Consider the following 26,875-nt stretch of genomic DNA (forward strand, 5'->3'; position numbering starts at 1 on the left):
TGCACTTGATAATTGCTTTCAAACATACCAATACAGTTCTTGCCATCTGGAGTAAGTTCATAGCCTTCATTACATAAACATTTGAAGGAACCAATTTCATTAAAACACCTCCCATTTCTGCACACCTGCCCAAAGAAGGAACTGCACTCATCAATATCTATAAATAAGCAAGAAAAAGTAAAATATTTCTCATGAGGTCAACAAAATGGAATGTATATGCAGACACAGTTGTCATAGCATGTTATAAACACATTCAATGCATAGTTTCATGGAAAAGCCAAATCATAGCCAGAAAGAAAAGAGAACCTTGTGAGTGAAAATGCATACTGCCAGTATTTTAAAGACATGTTATTACTGAAAAAACACTCCATATTACCAGACAACTCTTTTAGTGACAAAAGCCTAACTACAGAAATTTAGGAATAGTTTTTATCTGTATGTATACCTCTGAATTTTTGCCATCCTTGAAATTTCATACTTTATCAGAGTACCACAAATGACACTGAATAAGCTTAGCAAAATCACACCAGTGAAGTCCCAGGGCATATATGCTTTTATGGTTCTTTTCACTCATGAAAAAGTACCCATGAAATTACACGATACATAAAAAAATCATGATTTTGGAAAGCCTTGTACTTATCTACTTTGAAGTCAGAGACAAGCATACTGAAGGAGAAAGGACACAAAAAGCTTTGTAATCAGGGTTCTTGATTACTTATTAAACGCAGCCAGCAGGGAAAGGAAAATCTGTATTGTTAACAGGGCAACCTGGGAGCAGGTATTTAATCCTTTCTTTCGGAACAAACATCATTTCCAAAGATGCTATCAGCTCCAAAGGCAGTGCTACAGGACAAGCGGTGGCAGTGTGACACCTTCCTCAACCTTGATGGCAGCAATTTCCTGCTTTTGCCTAATGAATACCTTGTTTATTATTACGACCTCCTAAGCAACTGCAACATATCTGCTGCACTTGTCTGGTTGGGCTGCTTCTTTTTCTTTGACATGGCTTCCTGCTAGGCTACTACCTTGCACCCATGAGCTTAATATGCATGAGACTCAGTTATTCTTATCTGGGGTATAGAATTTGGGGATACAAAAGACTGCTCTATGGTAAGCCCCTGCCTCCATTTCTATTGTCTATTGCCTTGCCTCCCACCAGCCCTAGAAAGCACCAGCTGCTAATAATTTACTCCTACTGGAGAAAATAAAAATAGCTACCTTACTGATGTATCTAAGAGTAGCTTCAAAAAATTTGTATGTCAGGAAAACGGCATGAAAGGGTAGGATTAGACACTAATGCTGAACTTAAATTCACAACCCTATTTGGAAGCAGCAAATGGGGAGAGGATGCTATGGATGAGGAGAAAAGAATATTCAACAGTTTTGCAGGGCCTTACTGAGAGAAGCGGCACCAGGGGACTTCCTCCAACCCAACTACTGCTGTCAAAAGCAGCAAACAATTGCTATTAATTAGTGGCCAAGTCTGTGGAGCCACCATTCTCCCAACCCCACCACACAACAGCCATGAAATCATGCTACATTGTGGGAAGAAATGGTAGAAAGAAATTATGTGGGAAGCCTGAAGCCACTCTGCTGCCATTTGCAGCAGCAATTATACTTTAAAAGGGGAAAACACCACTGCCAGCCCTGCTTTCCCAGCAAGTCTCCCATCCTAAATTCTTTACAATTACATGGTCCGCTGCCTCCCTCCATCACCAGTTTTGATGGGAAAATCTGTTAACATCATATTTGACAAAGTTTTAAATGCCCTGTTGCTGCTGTTTTAAATGTCCTGTTGCCTCAGTTTTAAATGCTGGTCCAACCTGGTGGTTCCTGTAGCTATTTTAAAGGTTAAAAAAGGTCTACATATCTTGAGCTCCAAGTAGTTTGTCCCTCAGTGTTCTGAATTATAAGCAACATTTCAAGCAAGTCTTTTTCATAATGAATACCATTTTAGTATTCAATAAATTGCAACAAGTGTGCAGAACACAAATGTAAGAATATTTAAGAAGATGCCATTTACAAAATGAAAGAAAAATTGCTTCAAAGTAAAATTAATCCTAATTATTTTAAAATGCATTATATTTCGTTATTTAAAGAAGCATACTTTAATATTGGAAGATCGTCATTTTTTCAAGCTTCTGAGCATGTCAGACTACGGATCTAAAATATATTTTCCTATTGTAATGAGAAATTCTTCATGTTTGTACTTGAACATCTTACATCATTCATGAAAATATATATCATGAAAAGACAGAATTTATGTCATTTTTCTTACCCATGCAATCATTATTATGAGTTAGCTCAAATCCTGGATAACACAGGCAGTTATATGATCCAACTGTGTTCTTACAAGTTCCATTTCCACATGGAAGTCTTTCACATTCATCAACATCTACCAAAAGAAAATAATAATAGAAAAAATATTTTAAGTTTTGGGTCACAAATCACCAGCTTGACCTTTTTTCTTTACTATCTTCATATAGTAAAATAAAATAATTCTAATAATCACTTTTACCTGTGGATATGAAACTGAAATTTACTTGAGATTTAAAAGCAGTGTCAGTCCTAACCTTCCCCATTTCATTTCATTAAGATGTTGTGGATAATTCCATTTACATTTATTCACGTACCCATACACATAGTTTGATCGTGGGATGCCTTAAATCCATTCTGACAGATGCAGTAGTAAGTTCCTTCTTTATCCACACACGTGCCATGACTACATACATTGGGAATTTCCTGGCATTCATTGCGGTCTGTAAAATATAAAGCACATGGTATACATTTTGATTTTGATTTTTGTTATTATTCATTACTCACAATTCAGTTTTTACAATCTGTCAATTATTATTTTAAGTGATTTGTTAATTTCTGAAGAAAGTCACAAAAATAGCACTTAAAAAAGCTTTCTTTTTATCTATGCATGTAAAAGTTAAACATAGGCAGGATATGACTAGCAGGATCAGGCAGTAATATCATGGAAATTATATTAATGTTTCTTCTACCAGACTTTGCTACTTATGAATAAAAAATTCTGGTAGAAAACAAAATGTAAATTCAAGAAAAATCTGCATGAAAGGAGATTTTGGCAAAATAATGGACAGATATAATTTCTTACCAACACAGGCACCATTAGGTGAAAGTTTGAAACCTGCTGCACATTCACAACGGTAACTACCAGGACTGTTAATACAATCTGCATTTCGTTGGCAGAGATTGTCACCATTGCTGCATTCATCAATATCTGTAATCAACAACAAAAATGCTTAATCAAATCTTAGCATAGATGTGCTCTATCTCTGTGAAGCATTCAGGTATTTTCTGTGGTGCATGATTCAGCTAAAGTGAAAGCTCTTTAAAATCTCACTGATTTTAATGCAAGAATATAAACATGAGCTAAACTCTCCAAAGAAATGATACGAAATCATTATGTCTGGTATCTATGCAGTGATCCCTCTGAAAGCTTGTTCATTATTTAAAACATATTTATGTAATATATTTTAAGGAGAGAGAAAAATTTCAAATACATTCTTTAGAAAAGTAATTTGAACTGAACAACTCTCAGGAAGAATTAAAATTAAAGGAGGAACATACTGTATTGTAACCATCCTCTGGAACGTTTTCCAAAAAACCTGTTCCCACTTCACCTGAAGGAATGGCCTAGCTGGCAGAAATAAAGTTGCTTACCTGTAACTGATGATCTTTGAGTGGTCATCTGTGCATTCACACATATGGGCTCTGCGCTTGCATTGAGCCTGATGTCAGGAAGATTTTCCTAGCTAAACTTGTTCCAGTGAGAGACCCACCAGTCCCTCCCCTAATATATGTAGGAGGGTCTCCTGCCATTTTCCCCAGTTCTTGCGAGACTGACATTGTGACTGTAGAACTGGGGAGGAAGGCACATAACAGCCCAAGATGCACCATGCCAATATGGTTTCTAAGGAAAAGAGATATTGCAGCCGTTGACAATGATGTGAGCTCGGTAGGCAGGTTGTATGAATGCAAAGACAACTCCAAGAATGTCAGTTATAGGTAAGCAACCTTACTTTCTCCTTTGTGGTCTCTGACCATCACACATAAGAGTGACTAGCAAGCTTACCTCGAGTCAGGCAGGCAGCTGTTGTCAGCAGAGGACCACTGAGAAAACCACTCAGCTGAAAGGGCATTCTTGCCTGGCATGGACATTGAGCCAGTACTGCCAGACAAAGGTCAATGAAGTGGACCATGTTACCACTCTACAGAGGTCCTGCAGTGGAATGCCAGCATGAAGTGTGGTAGATGTTGCCACAGCCCTGGTAAAATGTGCTCTTGGCCATTTGGAGAGCTGCAGTCCAGCCAGTTGGTAGACCAGTTTGATGGTCTTGATGATCCAGTGAGTGAGTCATTGGGAGCTGATGGGCTCCCTTCTGTACTGTTTGCCATACGCCACAAAAAAGTCTCTGGGACTGGCAGAAGGATTCTATGAGACCAACAGAATGCTCCAGGCCCTGTTCATGTCCAGAGCATGCAGGGTTGAATCCACGGAGGTGGATGGTGTTGGGAAACTACTGGCAGTACAATGTCCTGGATCAAGTGGAATTTCAACTTGAGGAATGCCTGATCAGGTCAGAGAATTGCCTTGTCTCTATGAAACATGAGAAATGGTGGCTTGATGCACAAAATGCAAAGTTCACTCACCTGCCTGGCCAAAGTAATCACAAGAAGCACGACATTAAGAAATGATGTGTGGCCAAAGGCTTGAAGAAGGGGCTATGTAAGAGCCTGCAGGACCACTGACAAGTTTTATCCCAGCACAAAGGAATGGAGAGGTGGGGTCAAACTGGGCAGGCCTCTAAGGAATCAGTGGGCCAGAGAAAAACTGAAAGACATTTGATCACCCCATGAAAGGATGTTGCCAGATATGCTCTAATGGAGAATGGTTTCAGGTGTCTGATGTGCAGTGCATGGAGGAAGCAAAAGATCTGTTGGATGGATGCCCAATGTGGATTGAAAGCTTCCCCTTGGGTGAAGGTTGAAAAGACATTCCATTAGGACATTTAGGACCACCCTGTTTTGGGTCAAAGGGTTAGGGTTAGGCTGCATCCGGGGTCACCTGTATCTTGGGACAGAAAAGGACTTCCTGATCTACTGGCCAATCCTCTTTGCCATGGGATGGATGGTCCCAACGTCTGGGTGCAGGATAAACCCTTGGTCTCAACAAATGATGCCTGGGCTCGTCAGAAGCCAGATGAAATTGTGGGCAGAGAGGCAGAGGAGGTGAGCGAACCATGCCTTCTGGGGCCATCCCTCTGATCTTGGCTAGCACCCTGGTGATAAATGAGAACAGTAGGAATAGGTAGAACAAGGTTCCTTCGCAGTGAGGAACACCTCTCCCATTGAGCCCTGGTTGATCCCAGCCAGGAAGCAGAAGGTTTTGCACACCATGTTGACTGGTATGGTGAAGAGGTCCACCAACAGGATACCCCAGGTCTCAAAGAAGTGCATCAGAATGTCTGGGTGCAGTTCCTATTCATGGGTCCCCTCAGGCTTCCTGCTCAGGGCATCTGCTGCAATGTTGTCCTGTCCTGGCCAGGTGGATGGCCACAATGGTAATGCCTCTCTCCATTCCCAGATCTGCAGAATGAGGTGGATCTCAGATACAAACTGTCTGAGCCTTCCTTGTTCAGGTAGAACACCACTGTAGTGCTGTCCAAGGCAACTTGAACATGTGTGCCCTTGAGGAGGAGTTGGAACACAATTAACTCCTTCTAGACCATGAGGAGCTCAAGGAAGTGGATATGCTTCCTCTGGTGCAGATTAGTCCACATCCCAGAAGTCCTGCTGCTGGCACAGTGTGCTCCCCATCCCAGACACAATGCATCTATTGTCAGGGTTAGGTTCCTTGAAGGTGACTCTATCTGCCAGATTCTGTTGGCAGGTCCACCAGGTAGATGAACACAAACCAGAGCTGCAGCAGCTACATCCACAGCCTGGTGAACCAGATGACCGTGATCATTGCTGCCATGAGTCCCAGGAACAAGTGCATCCATCATTCTGGACTCAATCTGGAACCATGTAGCCAGGTCAACTTGTACCACTGTCCTGTCTGCTGGAAGGTATGCCCATACTGCTGCGGCATCCAGCCTTGCTCCAATGTAGTGGATGTACTGGGAAGGTAAAAACACAGCTCTTTCAGTGTTAATGCACAGTCTCAGTGTTTCTAAGAGATGGCAAGTGGCCCAGATTGAGCCCAAGAGATTATCTTGGGACACGGTGACCAGTAGACCAGGTTGTGGAATCCTTCAAGGCTGAATAAGAGCATGGAAAGCTGGAAAGCTGGTAGTTCTGGTGGCTGGTCACATGAAAGTACACATCTCTCATATTTATTGAGGTGAACCAGTTGTCTTGGTGCAGCAATGGCAGAAGATTCTGCAGCAAAACTATATGGAACATTGTGAGGGAGGAAAGGCTCAGGTCTCTCAGATGTAGGATGGGACAGAAGTCACTATCCTTCTTCAGGATGGTGGAATCCACAATAGAAATTGGATGAAGGAATATATCACTCCCTTTGATAGCAGCATGGCAACTTCTTCCACCAGCACAAGAAATGCCAGTGTCACACACAAGGTCCCAAGAGGTGGAAGGGTGTTGGATTCTATGCAGTATCTGCTCTCCACAATGGAGAGAGCCCACCAATCTGATGCTATGGATTCCCAGGCAGGAAGGTAGGTGATAAGACAGCATTTGAACTGTATTGAGACTGGGGTAGAGGTGGGTCACTTCAGTCCGCAGCATTGCTTCTCCGTGTTCACCTTCTTTTGCAAGTTCTGGAACTGAGAGGCAGCATCCCTCTGGCATGCCTGGACAGGTTGCTGGGGTGAGTGGCTTGGTGATAATGTCCCAGAGGCTAGTAAGGGGATCTCAGTTCACTTATGTGCCCTTGGTGATTGTGGGAACGCAAAGCCCATCTTCCTGGCTGTATCTCTGGCTTTCTGGGCAGTGTCCATTTTTTCATCTGTCAGGCCCTGAAGAAGCCTTTGCCATCAAAGAACAGCTCTTTAATTCTGGTACAAACCTCTTTGGAGAGGCTCACTGTCCAGATCCAGGCATGGCACTGAATCACCACTGCCCCAACAAGGACACTGGAGTTTCGGTCAACATGGTAACAGGGAGTGTTGATTTGCTGCTTCAACAGCCTGAGGGCCTCTGCCTGGAACACCCTAGACAGTTCATTGTGTTGCTCTGGGAGGAACTTGGCTAGACTGCCCATCTTCTCCCATAGCAAGATCCGTTATCTTCCCATGCTGGCCTAATAGTTAGAAATTCAGAAACCTAGTCCCATCACTGTATAGACCTTTCTCCTAATGGTGCCCAGGAGGTACCCCTCTCAATTGGCTGGGATGGAGTGTTCCTTCTGCTCTAGGCCCTATGCCAACTCCACTATGACAAATTTTGGCCGGAGATGTTGCAAAAGGAATGGAATGTTGTACTCCTGGACCTGGTACAGGCTCTCCAGATGGTGAGATGTTGACTGTGGCAGTACCTTCCACAATTCCTTCATGGACTGGAGGAGCATTGGAAGGAATGGAATGGCTACCAGCACCATGTTCTCCGTCTATGGTTTGGTGAGCTGCTGGGTGTCCAGTCCAAGTGATGTTACCATCCAGAGGACCTGTTCAGAGAACCTTCCCTGGTCTTCAGAGGGAGATCCTGGATCCTGAAGGTTCTTCCATGCAACAGACTGGGGGTGGGGGACACTGCTGAAACTGCAGGTTGACAGGCCACCTCTTCTATGAGTAGCTGCAGTAGTAGAGCTGTGATGGTGGTAATGGCACTCAGTAGTGCTCTTGATCCCAGGTCCACAGTGGTGAACTGGACCATTTCCTCTGGTGACTGGAGGCTTGCAATAGCAAAAGTGCCACACCATGGCAGCTCTGAGATAATTTTTGAGCCCCAGGCTCAAAAGGTCCTAGGTTTTGCTATCAGCATGCCAGTCAATGACCTATTATCAATTTTGGCAGTAGCTAATATGGCCCTTCAAGCATTGAGTTTTGAGGAATTCTTTGGCATACACTGCTTTCATGGCTGCTGTGGTACAGGTTGACAGTGTTTCAATCTGTGAAATAGGTGAATTATGTTATAGGGTTTTCTGAGCATACATATGGAAATGAGGTAAGCATGTTTCTGTTGTATCTTGTTGTTGACACTTGTTGGTTTCCTAGATAAATTGTTGGAGGAAACAGGGACACTGCAGACACAGCATGACATTTTGTGTCAGCCACAGAACAACTCAGTTGATTGTTGGTAAACATTTGGGGATCAGTCAGTTTTCCTCCATCCAGTCTGGGGCTGGTAGGTATTGCTCTGATGTCAATTGGTGAAAGCACTGCCCACAGATGTAGGTGTCCCACCTGGGAGAAAATGACATGGAGATTCTTTCAGGAAAGGCCCTCATCTTATGGGCAAGGTCAGCTTTTGAGGAAAGAGATGAACTGACACCTGAATCCTTTGGTATAATATGCACCCACAGAGGTTGTAGAAAAACTGTGGGGTGGGGGGTTCTTATAGATTAAATCTTGCTAGAAAGAAAGTGAATAGTGGTATATATTTGGCCTTACAGGACAGATGGGGTGCTCCTGCATCCCGAAATTCTTCCAGCTAGGGCAGAGCCGTATAACTCTTCAAAGCATGACAAATTCTACTGCTTTGAAGGGCAGGAATGTGCACTACACATATATGAAGCAAAGCTGATGCTTAGCAGAATGTTTGTGGCCTTCTTTTCTTAGGCAGGAAATCAGGTTAGCAAGATAAATATCCTGTGTAGCCAGACAATACACAGACAGACTTCAGGAAAGAAAGAAAAACCAATAATCATGTTTAACAGTTAATGCAATACTGGAGACAAATATTGCGAAAACAAGAACAGGCACTTAGTGACATGCAGATTTATTTTCAAAGACAAGCTTCTTACACACCTTTTCATTAGCCACTAAAATTATGATGTATTCCTTTGTGACAATGAATAACTGTGTCTATATGTTGAGGAAATAGTCACATGGTTCTAATTTGTTGAACAAAGTGTGCCAACCATTTTCCAGCATATAAGGGTACGGATCCATTACCTTCACAGACCAAGAGGAGATCATTATAGCTGAATCCTGTGGGGCACTCACAGCGGAAGCTGCCAATCTGATTAATGCAAACACCATTTGCACAAATTCCTGGAATCTCTTTGCATTCATCAATATCTGAAAAATGAACATTCATTAGTCAGATGCAGCGGCTTAAAAGTCCTAACAGTTCCTGAGTATTTCCATGGGTCTTCTATGTATAAGACAATTAAAATGGTACTAAATTTTGTATAAATGAGCTGAGACAAAAAGTATAAACCTTATAAATCTATAAAGCATAATATGAGTATAATAATGTTATGAATATGGATTTTCTTTTAATTTGTATAACATTTGTATGTGTATATGTGTAACCCACAAAGGACTACACATATAAAGAGAAAGGCTAAGCTGCTCTTCTGTTATTTCAGTCTTCCACAGACATGGATTTTTTTCTGTAGATGGGTGCTTTGCAGAAGAACATTCTAAGGTAACAGTCACATGGCAGAGTGTTGCATGTGCGTTTTATAAATAACTGAATGGGTATTTGTATATGTGAAATACAATTCTCTGAAGTTGAGGAAACTTGTGATATCTAAAACCAATATTCAGGTGTAGCAATAACAGTTTAACTAATGCTTTATTTAAAAAGAAAAACAGTCTTGCTCCTCAGATGGTAAAAAATGCAGGTATAATCTCAAGTAATCTAACAGCTGTCAAAACTTACCAACAGCTTTACCCGTATGGATGTCAAAGGTGAAGCCAGGAATATTTCCACATATTGACTTGAATTCAACTTGAAAGAAAGAAAGAAAGAAAGAAAGAAAGAAAGAAAGAAAGAAAGAAAGAAAGAGGGTTTAGATAAAATTCATCCTATTGATCCTCAATAAATAGTTATCAATAAAAATAAAAAGTTACCCCTGGGATTCATTTTTCCCCACCGGCTTATAAGTATTGCTATTCTGATGAGCAGGTTACTTACCTGTAACTGATGTTCTTCGAGTGGCCATCTGTGCATTCAAACATATGGGTGCTGCGCCTGTGTAGTGCCTAGGCCGGAAGATTAGAAAGCTAACGGTTTTTGGCAGGAAAACGCTCCGCTCCCCTCCCTCCTGCAGTATAAATAGAGCAGAGCGTCAGCCATTTTACTCAGTCATGAAGACCGACGTTTGCTCCCCAACGTTCGAAAAACAGCATCACAGCAAGAAAAAATTGGTACTGTAGGAATAACACGGAACAGACAGTAAGAAAAACAGTCCACTCACTGGCACCATGCGGGGCCGGCAGGTGGGTTGTGTGAATGCACAGATGGCCACTTGAAGAACATCAGTTACAGGTAAGCAACCTGCTCTCCTGCATCGTGGCCTCTGTGCATCACACATATGGGTGATTAGCAAGCTTATCAGACTTGGAGGAGGGAAGGTGTCGTCAGTGAAGAATGGCAGAGAGCACAGCTCTACCAAAGGAACAATCCCTTCTGGCACGCACATCAAGCCGATAATGCTTGGCGAAAGTACATGGAGCAGCCCAAGTTGCAGCCTTGCAAATATCCTGAATCGGAACCCCTGCTGCAAAGGCCGACGAAGTCGCTAGTGCTCGCGTAGAATGCCCCCTTGGAAGTGAGGGTAAGTCAAGTTTTGCTAATTGATATGCTAGGACAATGGTCTGCACAATCCATTTGGACAGTCGCTGAGATGAGACTGGAGAGCCCTTGTCATGAGCAGCATACTTGACAAAAAGTCTATTGGAATTCCTGAACGCTTCTGTGCGAGACCTGTAAAAGGCTAGACAGCGCCTAACATCCAGCGTATGGAGAGAGCACTCAATTGGAGTCGACGGAGATGGAAAAAACGCAGGGAGGACGATGTCTTGGTTCAAATGAAATGGTGTAGCCACCTTGGGAAGAAACTTGGAGTCCATTCGGAGAACGACCTTTTCCTTGTGAAAGTTCAAGAACAGTGGGTCTATACGTAGAGCACACAGTTCACTGGCTCTTCTGGCTAAAGTAACTGCCACAAGGAAGGCAGTTTTCCATGAAACTAGGCATAAATCCACTGTTGTCAAAGGTTCAAATGGAGCTTTTGTAAGGGCCTGAAGTACAACAGAAAGACTCCACGTCGGCATAACAGGTTGAACCGATGGGTGAAAATTCTGTAGCCCTTTAAGAAAACGGCGAATCAGGGGTTGAGAAAAAACAGATGATCCCTGGATGCTGCCACGAAAATGCGAGATAGCAGCCATATAGATCTTTATAGATGAAGGCTTGAGTCCCGAGCGATGAAGGTCGAATAGAAATTGCAAAATATTCTCAATCGAAGCCGACTCCAGAGAGAAGGAACAGGCATTGGCAAAGGAAGAGAATCTTCTCCACTTTGCTGAATATGATTTGCGTGTGGAAGGTCGTAGTGCAGATTCGAGAATTGCCTGGATATCCGAGGATAACACTATCGGTCCCGAAATGGACCCTGACGGTTCCGAGGGAGGAGTTGGTTGCATCGATCGGGACGGTAAGGGAGCCGACAGAAAAATCAGATCTATCGGAAGCACAATGCTGTTAGTTTCAGCGAGAGTAGGTCCGGGTGTCGGACTGTCCCGTTGTGTTGTGTTAACAGATGAGGAACAAGTGGAAGTTGTCGAAAAACTCCTCTGGACTGAGTGAGGAGAGTGGTGAACCAGGGTTGCCTTGGCCATCATGGAGTTATCAGAATTCCTGTGGTGTTGTCGTGCACGATCTTCGACACTACCTTCATGAGGAGTGGGATTGGAGGGAATGCTTGGAAGAACAGGTTGTTCCAGTCAATCATTAGGGCATCTCCCCTCGAGTCCAGTCCCAGCCCTGGAGCAGAACAGTTCACACACCCTGTTCGACCGGGTTGTGAACAAGTCTATATCTGGTTGTCCCCATAACTGGAACAGCTGGTTGCAAACCACTCGATCCAACTCCCATTCGTGGGTAGTTGACATCTGTCAGCTCAGCTTCTGCGTTGTTGGTTCCCGCAAGATGAACCGCCAGCATCGTGATGTCCTGAGGAATGCACCAGTCCCAGATTTGCATTGACAAATGGGCCAGGAGAGGTGACTTTGTCCCGCCCTGTTTGCTGACATAGAAAACGGCAGCTATGCTGTCAAACACAATCTGTACAACTTGGCGGTGTAAGACGGTTTTGAAAGATTTGAGAGCATTGAAAATCGCTAGAAGCTCGAGGAAATTGACATGCCTCGCCGCTTCCCATTGGGTCCACGCCTCTTGGACCCGAAGTCCTGCACATGTCGCACCCCATCTGGTGAGAGACACATCGGTGTACACTGTCACTGTCGGTTGGGGTGGGCGGAATGGAACGCCTACAGATAGGTTGCGTGAAATAGTCCACCATGTCAGGGTGTGAAGGATCGAAGATGGAATCTGCAGAAGCTTGGTTTGTAGATCCCGCTGCGGATGGAACGAGTTGTTGAAAAATAATTGGAGTGGGAGGAGCCTGAGCCTTGCGTGTGGCACAATGGCCACTGAGGCTGCCAGGTGTCCCAACAATCTTTGTATAGTGATGGCTTGGACTATCCTTTGTCATCGAATCTAATGGATGTACGTACACAGGGTGGCCCCGCGGGATGGAGGAAGAAATCTTCTTTGCAGGGTGGTCGATACGTGCTCTGATGAAATTGATGACCTGCGCGGGGATAAGTGACGATTTCTTAAGGTTAATACAGAGTCCGAGGTCATCAAGTAAAGCACAAGTCACGTGGACAGCTGCTAAAAGGTTGTCTTTAGTCCGTGACACAATTAGCCAATCATCTAAATAGGGGTAGACCTGTATACCCCGGAGCCGTAGGTGGGCGCAAACTGGGGCCATGCACTTTGTAAAGACTCTCAGTGCCGTAGCCAGTTCGAATGGTAGAACATTGAATTCGAAAATATCGGATCCGACAGTAAAACGAAGGAAACGTCTATGGGAAGGATGGATAGAAATATGAAAATACGCATCCTTCAAGTCCAATGAGGCAAACCAATCCCCTTCCCTCAACAACAGAAGAATATTCTGTAAAGTGGTCATCCGGAACTTCCTCAGTTTGATATATCTATTGACTCCTCTTAGATCCAGGATAGGTTGAAGACCACCGTCCCATTTGGGGACTGTAAAATATCTAGAATAGAATCCGTGCAGCCCATCAGTGCAAGAGAGTTGTTGAATCGCTCCCTTATGAAGGAGGTGAAGGACTTCATCGCACAGAACTGAAGATGGCGGTGTAAATCGGATAGGGCTCGACGGTGGAACAATGTCGAATTCTATTCTATATCCGAGCTGAATGATGGACAGCACCCACCTATCAGATGTAATGGCCTCCCAAATGGGAAGTCGACTTTGGAGTCAACTCCCAAAGGGGAAAGGGGAAGGTGGGAGGTGGAGAGATGAATTGGTTCGCCGGGACCATCAACGGGGACGTTTCTCAGTGTTGAACTGCCTACGGCCCTGGGGGAAGTGCTGTTGAGGCTTTTGCCTTCTACGTTGCTGGCGCTGGTGGAACTGCTGGTGAGGCTGATATTGCTGGTGCCCATAGGGTCTGGACCATGGCCACTTACGTTTTGCTTGTGGGAGTTCCATTCGACGCGCCGTCATACGGGACTGGTGGATGGCTTTGAGTTTCTGATCGGTCTTTGCGTGGAAGCGGCCAGAGCCATCGAATGGCATTTCTTCTATCCTCCTCTTCATTTCCTCAGAGAAATTGCAGTTCCTGAGCCACACGTGTCGTCGGAGGGAGATTGCGTTGACCATGGCCCGAGAATCAGTGTCTACGTGATGTCTCGTGGTGGACAACTGCTGAATGGCCACCTGCTTCGCTTCATTTAAGAATACCTTGGCTAGGTCTGCCTGCTGGACCGGGAGGGAGGAGACGACATTTTCCAGCTTCTGCATAATGAAGTACTGGTAACATGCCAATGTAGCCTCATAATCTGAAATATGCAAACCGAGTCCTGCAGCCACGTAGACCCAGTGCGCAATCATGTCGACCTTCCTCCCTTCCTTATCTTCGGGTGTTGTATGTCCCTGAGCCTCCCTGCCCTGAGATGACTCTACCACCACCAAATTAGGCTTCAGGTGGCGCAACAGGAACGGGATGTCATCTTCTCGGACCTGGTACATAGATTCGTACCGGCAAGATGTTGCCTGCGGCTGAGCCGGTTGGTCCCAGGGCTGAACCATTGCCTGGCAAAGCGTGGTAATCAACAGTAAGGCAACGGTGGCAGATTGCTCCCCTCAGACGATGTCGTAAAACCGGTCTGTGCTGGGCCCGAGGCGGTGGTAGGCCTCTATCTCCAGCGATTGGACTAGACGAGAAAGCAGCTCCGAGAAAGAAACATAGGGCTCATCTGGGGATCCCGGGTCTTGAGAAGTAATAGCCACGACCGGAGACGTGGGGTCTACCTCTGACTCGTCCGAGTCTTGATGGTAGCGGTAATGCTCACTGGACGTAGAGCTTTCAGGAGATGGTGGAGGTCTGCGTTCCGTACAGCCAGAAGTGGACGGTGCCTCTCTCGGGATCGACGGCGAGCGATGGTCTGGAGGAAAAAAGGCATATGGATGGAGTCCACTTCAGGCAGGATAGCCACCATAGCCGTGCATAGCCCAGTCATCTTCATGGCGCTCCGATGAATGGCTCCTACACCTAGGAGGAGAGTCTGGTCCCTCAGGTGGCCCAACAGCAGGCATTGGCATCAGGGAGCATTGCCTCAGCGGGGAATCTCTAATTTCTCCATCAGAGATGGACTCCCTAAGTAGTGGCTCCTGTGGAGAAGACATGCTCTCAGGCTGAAGAACAGGCCTGGGGGATCCCGGCAGCGTCACCTGCATTGCGGACTGCAGGGCCGGTCCCAAGGGAGTAGGTACCATGGCAACAGTCAGTACCGAGAACCCCGACGAATCCAAGCCTCGGTGTTTGGGACGATCGGGTTTCTTGCCCTTGTGGGCTGCCTTAGCCGGCTTTTCTTTCCTCGGCTTCTTATGGCCGGAGGGCCTTTCTGGCTCTGAATGCTTACACTTCTCCTTTTGTTTGGCTGGAGGAGAAGGTAGCTGTTGAGCTTCCGTTGGAGCAGCACCTTCATCCGAAGGGTGCTGCGGCGGCGCAGCCAAAGTTGAGGTGGGGCACTTAGGGGGTGTGGCCGGGGTAGAGGTGGAGCGCTGAGGCGGCGCAGCCGAGGAGGGGGTAGGCCTTGAGACCAACTGGTCAGATTGAAGCAAGGCCTGGTCCCAAAGTAACTTGTGGAGATGATTCTCCCTATTTTTCCTGGCCTGTTTGGTAAAGGTCAGGCAATGGCCACACTTATCAGTCCTATGCCCCTCGCCGAGGCAGAGGAGGCATAAGTCGTGCGGGTCCGCAGGAGACATTTTGGAACCGCACTCACTACACTTGCGGAATGCTGCCCACTGTGCCATCGCGAAAAGGAAAAAGAGATGATAATACAGAGGGTAAGTAATATTTTTGGTTTTTTTTTTAGAGAAAGAATGAACAGAGGAACTACAACAAGGGAAAGAGAAACTGGGATATATAACGAGGAAAAGGTAAGTTGAACAAGATAACTGTAAAGGAGCATGTGGTGAGATCTAAGCGAGAGACGAGCAGGCACAAGGCACAGCGAACGGCAGTTGCAGAGACTGAGTAAAATGGCGGATGCTCCGCTCTATTTATACTGCAGGGGGGAGGGGAGTGGAGCGTTTTCCCGCCAAAAACCGTTAGCTTTCTAATCTTCCGGCCTAGGCACTGCGCAGGCGCAGCACTCATTTATGTGATGCACAGACGCCACGATGAAGAACACTTAGTTTTTAGAATTGTCATCAAAGTTCTCCTGGGGCCCTGCATAGATATGGAATTCAAGGCTCATAAAAATAATCTCCAATGAGAGATTAGTTTTTATGTTCCCGATTTTTTGTCCAGCCTGAAAAGCTTATACAGACTTCTTCCCACTGCTGTTTGTACCACTGTTGCTTTTTAAATAAGTACAAGAAGAGTGTATTATGGAATATGGAACTAGTGGCAAGGGGTTCTAAGGGTGGGAGAGCTTCTGAGGACATTGAAATGGCATGGAAACACTATTTGAGTTCTTCAGGGTTCTTCAGACAAGTTTGAGAGAACTCACCCATCTCTATTATATTTGTTTTCTTTGTGAATTTGTCTGGTATATGAAGTCAACAGGAGTGTGAGCATTGTATTTTAGAATCTGACTCTCCACTTTGCATAAACTGATAAAGGTAATAAGTTTTTAATATAAAGAACTGATTGTAAGCAATAAGCATTTTTAAAATGCAATTAATTTAAATAACCAAAATATACAGCAAAGAATTACTCTATAAAAACCTGGGATGAGTAATCTTAGCCCCCAAGTGGCCTAATAAATCTTTAAAAGCCTGTCTTAACCTGGTGCCAAAAGGATGACAAAGTCAAGCAGGCCACAGTGGGGAGTACTATTTCATAAGAAAACTGCAGAGGATTCCCATACTATAGCAATCTGATACCAGAAGCACATGTCTTCAGAGCAATTTATTTTTGATGGCTCCAGACACTGCTTAACATTGTTTCCATTCTGTTCAGTTTATAAAATGTTTTTGCTTTCATTGTTAGTATTTTTTAATACTGCCAGAAGTAAATAATGGAGAGAAAAACAATATGCCTCAAATTAAACAGAATGAGGCCTTATTTAATGAACTACTGCACATATGCCAAAAAGTTGATTCATGACACCTTCAGTTTTGCTTTCATATATGCCCTGATTTGTAAAAGCACTAAACATGTTAACTATTCAACTGTGCATATTTGGAATATACCATTAGTCCAGATTAATTTCACAAGTTTAGAAAGTACTGTAGAATTACTTAATTAAATTAACGGATAAAAAGTAATTCCTTGGCAAACAATCCATCTACAAACATTATTACTCCAACTTCCCAGATGGGAGTCATTTTCTTCATTAAACCAGAAAAGATTACAAGACAGTTTGTAATCTTAATATTAGTTCTAATATTGATATTGGCATTTAATAGTGATATATTCTAGACATTGCAGGCAACAAGAGAAGTATCCTCCCTAAACCACAGTAGAATGATATAGACTTTCTAAAAAAGGGTTCTTTTTTGCATTATTTTGTCTTCCAATCTTGACTAATGAAAGGCAGCATTGGCTTAACATATCAATACCATCAGAAAGGAAAGCACATTTCTTTTTGCATTCTTATTTATTCATTCTTTTTTCCATACTGACTGAAAGAGTATAGTGTTCGTATCTGTCTTGCTTTCCCTTACTGCTATATAAAAGAGTTGCAAGTATGCATCTCAGTTATCAAGTTCCATAGGTTTATTCCTTATGAGAAGCAAAGCAAACTGGAAAGTGTAAGATAGGTTTTAGCATTACGGAGGCATCTGAAGCAGATGAAGAATGATAAATTATGCTAATCCCTCCACCAATCAGTGAGCCCATCACTGCCACCTGCACCAGGCATTATTCCAGACAGCCCTGCCAGTCACTCTGCCCACCTGTTGCTCAAGTGGCAAAAAAGTGGCTATGTGCTTGACCAGGTCTTGCAAAATTCTGCAGAAGCTCAGCCAGGTTTTGCAAGACCCAGGAGTCAGCAGGGTATCCCCAAGCTTTATGGTATGGCAGCAAAAGTGAAGGGTTGGGAGAGAGGTGACTGCAGTAGCAAAAAGGAGGATATCAGTGTAGTAGCAGCTGAAGATGTCTCTCATTTCAGGTAGCAAGACAACTTGTGTCAGTCCTGGGAAAAGGTTTACCAGCCCCTTTCCTCTCTTTGCTATTTATTTGGTCAAGATTACAGACTCCAGTGGTTGCCTTTGATTAAAAAAAACCAAGGGGAGAAACATATAAGTAACTGCTTGTCATGCAGAGCTTCAATCTAATTTCCACTGAAATGAATAGGACAGGAGCTCAGCAACTGAAACAGTAGAGCAATGCACCAAAGCTGCCCAGATACTAACATTTATTAATGATGTTGCTGGGAGGGGCATCACACTGTATTGACAGCGAAGCAAATAAACTGTCCACAAAAGGATGATCTTAGTGCATACATTTTAACTTTGTCTCTGTTTTGTTCATAGTATATACAACAATGCTAATCATGGGCAGTTTTTACCTGTCCCTGGGGTTGGGCATGGCTCACAAGGCTTGTTCCAGGCTTTCCCAACATTATAGGTACAGCAACACATCCTCTTGGTCACGTTAAAGGGCAGTTCATTGTCACAAGAAGTTCCATTGTAGCTTCTGTAGCAAAAACTCTTTCTCATATCTGTACATGGAAAGATCATGCATTTTTAAAAAATGTCCTTTAAAGTATTCCATAAATCGTGAATGACAAACTTCCCTCTTCCTCTAGCCTCACATTCAGTAATGACCTAGCTCAACTTTCTTGCCTAAAGGAGCATAAGCTACTCCAGGTAGATCTAGTAGGAAGGAAAAGAAGCTAAAAAGGTGGTAGACTATGATGGAGAATCTGGTTCATGTACTATCCACTGTAGTTCATTATATAGGTTATAATCATCAGCATGTTTAACTGCAAACAAATTCTATTGAAATAAGTGGGGCTTACTTCCAAATAAAGATAGTTTAAATTGGGTTGTAAATATGGCATGAGTTTGGGTTATGTCATATGGTATACTCATCATACATTTTAACAAATATACACATTTAAATGAATTTTAATTTAGCTGATGTTAGTAAACCAGATAGTCTGCTGAGCTCAACACAGACAATGCAGCCCAGCTGCAAACTAGACATATAGTGCCTTCTCGCTACTCAGACCCTTGTAAGAGGGTAACTGGAAATGTAAAGTGGGCCTAACATGCTTAGGCAGTTTGCTGGGCTCCAAACTCTATTCATTTTCATGGTATGTGGTAGAGATACGAATGTCAACATACCCATACAGTTATGCCCTCCATTCACTTGCATGTATTCTGGAGGACAAATGCAGGTGTAGTTTCCTAAGGTGTTGTAGCATGTCCCAGGGCCACAGACACCAGGATGTGCAACACACTCATCGATGTCTAGAAAAATCAAGTAACAAATTTAAGGAACAAGAAAGAAATGGCAAACAAATAAGGATACTTAAAGTAAAATTTATCAGTGCTATCTCAAACAAGGATAAGGGAGCAAACAAAACTGTTGCTCCTTATGGAGCTAGATTTCACTTTTACTGAGCTCAGTTAATGACTGGGTTACAGCACAGTCTTATATACATACACTCAGAAGAAAATGCAGTTGACTTCAGTGGGAACATAACTGCAGTGTACATCCATTTTTAAGCTAAGAGTCCCTGCTATGTGTCTGAATAGGCATGATCTGTTTTTTCCACTACCTTGTTTTTCCATTGAAAATCACCCCTTTGCATTAAATATTACCTGCAGGAGCAAAAAACAGTTTAGCGCACTGTTTAGCCTGTGAGAAAACTCTTTATATTGCTTCACAGTACCAAAATGTATCAGGGCTGTTCATTTTTTGAAATGTGGAGCCAAAGAGGTATAGAACATCAAGTGAAATCTGACAGTAATAAATGCAATTAGAAAATGATACACTTATTCACGTGTTACTCCAGGAGATTATACAATGGATTGAAGATTGAAAAAATCTTGATTTATATGATGCAAAGGTCTAATTAAGGCTGGAATCCTAAACACACTTATTTGGAAATAGGTTTATTGGAACAATGAAACTTGCATCCATGTATTCTTGCTTAGGATATGTAATGGAGTCAGGGTCAGTAGTTTTATATTTGAATAGTAGAGCTTGATGACCTTAGAAAAACAGATTCCACACAGCCCAGAACCTACAACTACATCAAATTTCTGCATAATAGTCTTCTTCAAAAGAGCAAGAAAAATAGCTGAAGGGCCAAAAATGTTTGGGAAGGAATGAATGCTTTACTCTAAAGAAAAACAAGAATTTTCACCTTCACATATGCGAGTTTCTTCACTGAGGTAGTACCCATGGGGACATTCACACTGGAAACTGCCAAAAGTATTGATGCAGTTTCCACCCTGGCAGAGACCAGGCAATTCTTGGCATTCATCAATGTCTGAGAAGAGAAAAAAAGCACATGATTTTTGGCTGATGAAACGTACATGAAAGACTATAGCAGAGAACTTATCAAAGATTAGCTTTTGCTTATATTTCTGTACCTAAATCTACTCATTTTATTATAAAAAGAGACTTGGTTAACATGGTATTTTCGCTCCTAAATTTACTCACTTCAGTATAAAGAGGTCTTCATAATGCAAATAGGTACAAGCCAGCCAGATGTATGTACATTTAAATCTCATACTTTTAGTAAGAATGATTTAATGCATATTTTATTTATTTATTTTTATTTATTTTTTATTTATTTTTCAATTTATACCCTGCCTTTTTCCTACAAAGGGCTCAAGGCAGCTTACATCATTCTCCTCCATCTTATCCCCACAACAACAACCCTATGAGGTAGGTTGGGCTGAGAGTCTGTGACTGGCCCAAAGTCACCTATATTTGACACTCCCACTGAAGTCAGTGAGTCCTAAAACTACTTCATGTTGACTGGTCCAAATGCTTTTAACAGTTAATTTGAACTAGTAGAAACATATATCCAGAAACTTTCACTATGTGCATGTTGGAAAGTTAGAAAAAGAAATAGAGAACAGTCAATTCATGTTCCACATAGTATCTTTGGTGGGGTGATAATGGAAGTTCCCAATACAGTGAAAATCCAAAAAATGAATATGATGCAAACAACTAATAAAATAGTACTATGTATTCCATTTCCTTTCAGCAGCAAAGACTGCTAAAATCCACACCTCCTCCCCAGGGAACACAGAAAATTTCTTAGGAGTTTGCAGATTGGTGGGAACAACTTAAACAGAAAAAGTTGGGGTTATGTATAAACTAGACTGCTTCCTCTAACTTTTGTAAGTCATCGCATGTTTCAAATGGCCACAAAAAAGCCAAGATGACAAAATGTATGCATTTCCTTTTCTACCATGGAACTATATACATTGCTCTTCCTATCCTCACTTAGATACTGAAGATGATACTGAAACTCAAATACTTTGGACACCTAATGAGAAAGAAGGAGTCCCTGGAGAAGAGCCTAATGCTGGGAACAATAGATGGCAAAGGAAGAAGGGGACGGCAGAGGATGAGGTGGCTAGATGGAGTCACTGAAGCAGTTGATGTAAGCTTAAGTGGACTCCAGGGGATGGTGGAGAACAGGAAAGCCTGGAGGAATGTTGTCCATGGGGTCGCGATGGGTTGGACATGATTTCGCAACTAACAACAACAACATCCTCACTTAATTTAGTTCATCACTTTTGCTTTCTCATTAATGTAGATATACCTTGAAGGTAAACCTTAATTTTGCTACCTTCTTACTATAGGCAGTTTACAAAAATTGATATTCCTTTAAGCAAAAGCCATAGTAGTAATTGCTATTAAAGTAAAAAGAATTTACCTTCTAAGATGATAGTTATGGGATTTGGTCTGAAACCTTCACCCCCAGGACAAAGGGTATTATATTCACCTAAAGAGAAAAGAGCAAAACCAAGAATTTAGAAAGGCAAAGAGAAGGTTAATTGGACAGAGATTTGTATTTGGTACTTTATTATATTTGTTTTCCTTGCTTTTAACCCTTGAAAGATTACCTGTCTGCAGCATGTAAAATTTGTCATATGAATGTGAATGGTATCTTTATTGTAGAGGTCTCCATTCACACTAATCCAACAACTGAAGCCTTCACAAAGATTTACAACTTTATCTGCAAAAGCAGTGCAAAAACTTCTCATACAGTGTAAATGTCTGTTTGGATGATCACAGTCCACACAGAAAAATTCAGAACATAAAAAAAAAAATCCTCCCCTCAAAAAAAAGAAAAGAAAAGAAAAGAAATACCCAAAGCAAAGTCATTTAAAATTAATTAATCCCTGCTTTCAGTGGCTAAAATGGTGTCTATGATGATAAGAGGGACACATATATTTGCAGTCAGACCTAGAAATAATTCACAAATTACTATTTTGAATACATAATGACACTGTACAGAATTCAACAGGGAGTTCTCTCTCATGGATTCTCTTATGCCCACTAATGCCATTGTGCAAGCAAGCTGCACAGTAGGGCAACCCAAAGCCAGTGGAACCCTCCATCGGAACCAAGTGTTTCCAATCATTTGGGGGATTTCTCTAGGAAGTGCTAAATCTCCTTCATGTAAGCAGTGGGTCTCTTGCACAATGAAATTAGCAAGATGCTTATGGAAGGGAATTGGTTGAATGGAAGGAAACCAGCTGGTGTAGGCTCTACATTGGATTCTGTCCATTTGTCTTTAAAAACTGTGTATTTTAAAAATATATACATATTCCTTTCCATGTGTCTCATGCTTGTGTTAAATTATGATTGAAAATAATTATGAGGCAATAATTAAACAATTTTTCTCCATATAACTATTTTCCACTCAAAGATTCTTCACACACTATGGAAAAGGAATATTTTTAATGTGATCACTGCATATACTGATAGTGAATATAGTATCAACAGAAGGACAGCTATGGTTCCTGAAGCTCTTGAGTACTCTTGCAGACCTATTTCTATCAAAATGTAGCTTTTGTCATAGGGTTGAAAAATGTCTGTGAGGAGGCTGAAGTTCAGTGAAAGAGTATCTGCTTTTTATGCAGATTCAATCTACAGCATCTCCTGGTAAGATTAAAAAAGAATCTTTCCCAGAGAACTGCTGCTAGTCAGTGTTGGTAATACTGGTCAAGATGAAGACTTGATCTGAGAGCTTCTTATGTTCCTAAAACTCTTCTTTTCTAGTTTGTACAGGGTGGCTTAGGATTTGCTGCATTTTGAGCACAGGACAAATAGGATACTGAGGTTAAAAAACATGCAGCACACAAGAGCATCATGTGTTTCAGAAGCACAGCTGGGATCTTTTATTCCTAGACCCAAGCCTTAACTATTATGTCTTCAAACTGAAGCACGGTATTCATTACATTGATGAGTGTGTATAGAGCACAACCACATGAAGCAACTTTATTAGATTTACTCCTTATGATAAACTGTTGTTAGTTTTATCATCCTCACATCTAAGAGAGTCATTTCCTTACTGCTATTTACAGGTGGGCAAGTCTCGCAGGGATTTCCCCAGGCCTTTCCCAGAGAACAGCAGCAGGACGAACGGCTGACTCCAACACCAATTTCAGTGTTGCAGGACAGACTTCCATCTCCTCTTGGTCCATATTTCAAATAACAGTTGCCAACTCTATTGTCTGTATAGAATAAATGCAAATGCAGGCTTATTTACCAATCATAACCATTGAACATGCAACTCATAATACTGTCAGTAAAAAGAAAATTACAGCCTTACATTAAGCTCAGTAAATTTTGCCAAATGTCCTGTAATCCAATATCCCTCACATGTTCCTCTTCCCACAAGGTGGAAACATCCTGCCACCAGTTCTTAAAGACCAGCATATACAATTCAACTTACTGTTTGCTATGAGCCAAGAACTGTGCATCAGAAAGGTGTTCTCATCCACAAAAGCTCATATAAATGAATTAAAACACAGGTTTCAGCTTGCCATTACCAATCTAACTAGAAAATGCCCTTCCAACTTCAGTTAAGATGATCTGTCAGCTATGAACATGGCGTTTTGGGGGAGGGAGTTTGGCTATCCCCATTTTGCCTTATTTCCCAATCACCATTGCAATGTGGCCCCCAAATACTTCTCTGAAACAGAATTCAGCTCTTGGGCTGTAAGAGGTCACTCTTGGCTGTAATGGGACATAGAAATATTAGAAAGTATACTATGCCTGTAATAAATGTATTAAGTCCATAATGAATGTATGTAGGTTTGGAATCTGCATCTGTCCTCTATTTTCATCAGTGATAGGATTTGATACACTAATGAGCCAATAATATTTTATATGGAGTCCTTCTGCTTTTTATACATGAAAATTCTTACACGGAGCATCTTACTTACCAACACAGCCAACTCCTGTGGGGTTCAGCTGGAAATCTGGAGGGCAGTTACACTCGTATCTTCCAGGAGTATTTACACAGAAACCATTCACACAATTTATAGGATCAGCACACTCATCAATGTCTAAAACAAGAAATATAAATTAAAAATGTTTGTTAAACTATTTTTAAAAAGTAATCTAAGTGCATGAATTTATGCAAGTTTAGAGAATTTATGCAAGTTTATGCAAGTCCAGCTCCCAGCACTCCTCCTTGGATAGGATTGCAAATATTTAGATTCACATTTATTATTGTATTATTATGTAATGCATATATAAATGGTGCCTGGTTTTCAACAAACCTTGCTGTTGTCAATTTATCTTTACTTCACAAGATGTGACCATTTTATAACAAAATCTATTTTTGAAATTTTAAATCAATAAATACTTTCTGATACTTCAGTTTTATGCACACACATATTTTGGCAGCCATTAATACACTGCCAGAAAGGTTAAAAAAAATGCCTTAACAAATCCGATTGAATTGTAAAGGCAATCATACATTTAATTATCTTTCGGATCAGAAAACCCTGTTCTTTCTTATTCTTTGACATACTAACCATGTGTGTATAGAAATAAATAAATAAACCTGCCTGAATTCTGCTACACTTTTAGTAAATATTATGATTTATTGTATATCTTGCCAATTTATAAAGTGTTATAAGATCCACTGAGATTGAGCCTTGTAAAAATGCTGCTGTAGGACTGAACTTAAACCTAAGAAGTATCACAGATTTTTTTTTTTCCAAATTCAGTTCCAGGTTTCCAAATGTAATGTAATACCCGTGTGTCTTTTAAAATTCTACAAGACAAGTATCACATTCTGAATTTACTAGCGCCTTGTATATTTTATGTGCTAGGACATTTACATTGCTGTACATTATTACTTCTTCAAATTAAGTCTTCTTCCTCACTTAACCATAGTTCTGAATATGCATATTCAGGATGTGTCTCACATTGTAAAATGGAATAATGGTAGTCTTTTACGGTCCTCTACCACTATTTCCATCAGCATTAGATGATTTCTTCTGGGGTATCTTCCAAGGTAATAATGCTTTCCTAACACATTAAGGCTGCAGTCCTACGGTCTCTGAGAAGGCATAAGGTCCTTGGATATTGAGAATCTCCTTTTAGCTGAGCAGAGAGGGAGGTCCCTGGGCTGAGAAGGAGGCTCCTGCTGTGGCTTCCCTGTTTTGGCAGCTCTTCTGCTGTTGGTATTCCATAGTCATAATAGGAAAAGGGACATGTGGAAAGATCAAGGGAGACCCTGGACCATTGGGATCAAAAGCCCTCATGTTGTTCTGACAAAAAAATGCCACGCCTGGAGCTGTACTTAATTTCTCTTTGACTAGTGTAAGTGAGAGGGGAAGTTTTTAAAAAGCCAGACTAAACGCAAATCAGCCCCCTAACCTGTGCCCTAGCCAGCATGAGCTAGCAAGGCTTGGGAAGTGATTATCCCTTTACCACTAATTTTCCTTTTCCTATCACCATAGAATTGCTCAAGCACTCTAACTTTTTCTGCATTGGGGTTCAATTTTCAAGGTATTTGGCTATAGCAGAGGTGGTGAGCCAACAATCCTTGACCTAATTCTCTGTGATCTTCCTCTTGATTTCAAAACCCCTCAGCATATGAGGATTTCAGATTTCTGGCAAGAGTGATCTTTCCCTTTACTGGCACCCCATTACATAGAAATAAAGAGAAAAATGGATAGTAGGAAGATAAAAGAGGTAACCCACTCATTTTGGACTCTGGCCCTGCCCACTGCTGGCTGTCCTCTTGATTATCAGGATATATCCAAAAGATTATCCATGAGGAAACATGGTCCTCAGCAACAACAATTGCCCCACTTCTGGCCCCTAGTCACTGCAGTAAAGATCTTTGTTTGCAAAATTTAAAAAAGCAACAACAGAAACAGAAACTGAAACCTCATGAGCCAAATTATGCTATATTCCTGTAGATTTTAAAGTATCTTTTCTCTTTTTCTGTTGCTTACAAGTTCTTCTTTTTACTATCAAAATTGGTAAATTATCAGAATGGCTTGTATCCAATGTTGCACAAGAGGCTTCCAGTTGCAAAACAGGTCAATCCCTTTTCCCTCTTTCCCCTACAGTTTCTGCTCGCCGCACCCCTATCTGCTCTGAATATCCCTGACTTCTCAGTGGCTGATCTGGAAGGCTGGTATACCTTTAATGATAATAAACAGATATCCAGAGGAAAAAATCTGATAACAGAGGGGTAAGTGTAGAATTCTGGATAATAAAGCAGTATGTATGAAACTGTTGGACAAAAATATTGACCAAGTTATCAGTGAAATCTAGTGTAATTATCAAAGTTCAAGTTTCTTTCAGGGACCAAGTCAGCATCCCTCTACATAATCTGTCTCACAGTGTTTGTTGTTAGGAAGAAAATGGGTTAACTCGCTGGACTGTCCTGATTTCTTTAGTGTAAGCATGGGACTGACATGTGATGACTGAATACATACCTGTACAGTTTCCTCCAGTTCTATCCAGTTCATAGCCATCATCACAAATACAGTGAAACATTCCAGGTAAGTTATTGCAAGTACCAAACACACAGATATTCTGGAAGGCACATTCATCAATATCTAAAAATGCAATACAAAGAACATTTGGTGACTGTACATTAATATTGGATACACTCTGAAGATATGTATCTAAGCAATAAACAGAATGCATTAAAAAAACTAATGCATACTTGTAAATGGTGCCATGTTTTGTTGGGAAGGAGTGAG

The 26,875-nt window shown here is 41.9% G+C and overlaps 1 protein-coding gene across 2 annotated transcripts in view; it reads right to left on the reverse strand.

The window, feature by feature from the left end:
• The window catches only part of FBN2 (fibrillin 2), a 191,646-nt gene that overhangs the window by 25,147 nt on the left and 139,624 nt on the right, over positions 1–26,875 (reverse strand). For both annotated transcript variants that reach the window (XM_044446643.1, XM_044446642.1), the window contains exons 35-47: positions 26,606–26,728; positions 24,086–24,208; positions 23,210–23,371; positions 21,565–21,633; positions 20,035–20,160; positions 19,007–19,132; positions 18,226–18,378; positions 9,820–9,888; positions 9,105–9,230; positions 3,122–3,247; positions 2,634–2,759; positions 2,279–2,395; positions 29–157 (exon numbers count right to left, since the gene is read on the reverse strand). In XM_044446643.1, coding sequence (XP_044302578.1) covers positions 29–157; positions 2,279–2,395; positions 2,634–2,759; positions 3,122–3,247; positions 9,105–9,230; positions 9,820–9,888; positions 18,226–18,378; positions 19,007–19,132; positions 20,035–20,160; positions 21,565–21,633; positions 23,210–23,371; positions 24,086–24,208; positions 26,606–26,728 — 1,575 coding nt within the window. The remainder of the gene's footprint in view (positions 1–28; positions 158–2,278; positions 2,396–2,633; positions 2,760–3,121; positions 3,248–9,104; positions 9,231–9,819; positions 9,889–18,225; positions 18,379–19,006; positions 19,133–20,034; positions 20,161–21,564; positions 21,634–23,209; positions 23,372–24,085; positions 24,209–26,605; positions 26,729–26,875) is intronic.

The sequence above is a fragment of the Varanus komodoensis genome, unplaced genomic scaffold (assembly GCF_004798865.1).
Source record: "Varanus komodoensis strain SLA01 unplaced genomic scaffold, ASM479886v1 scaffold5, whole genome shotgun sequence".
Classification (NCBI taxonomy): Eukaryota; Metazoa; Chordata; class Lepidosauria; order Squamata; family Varanidae; genus Varanus; species Varanus komodoensis.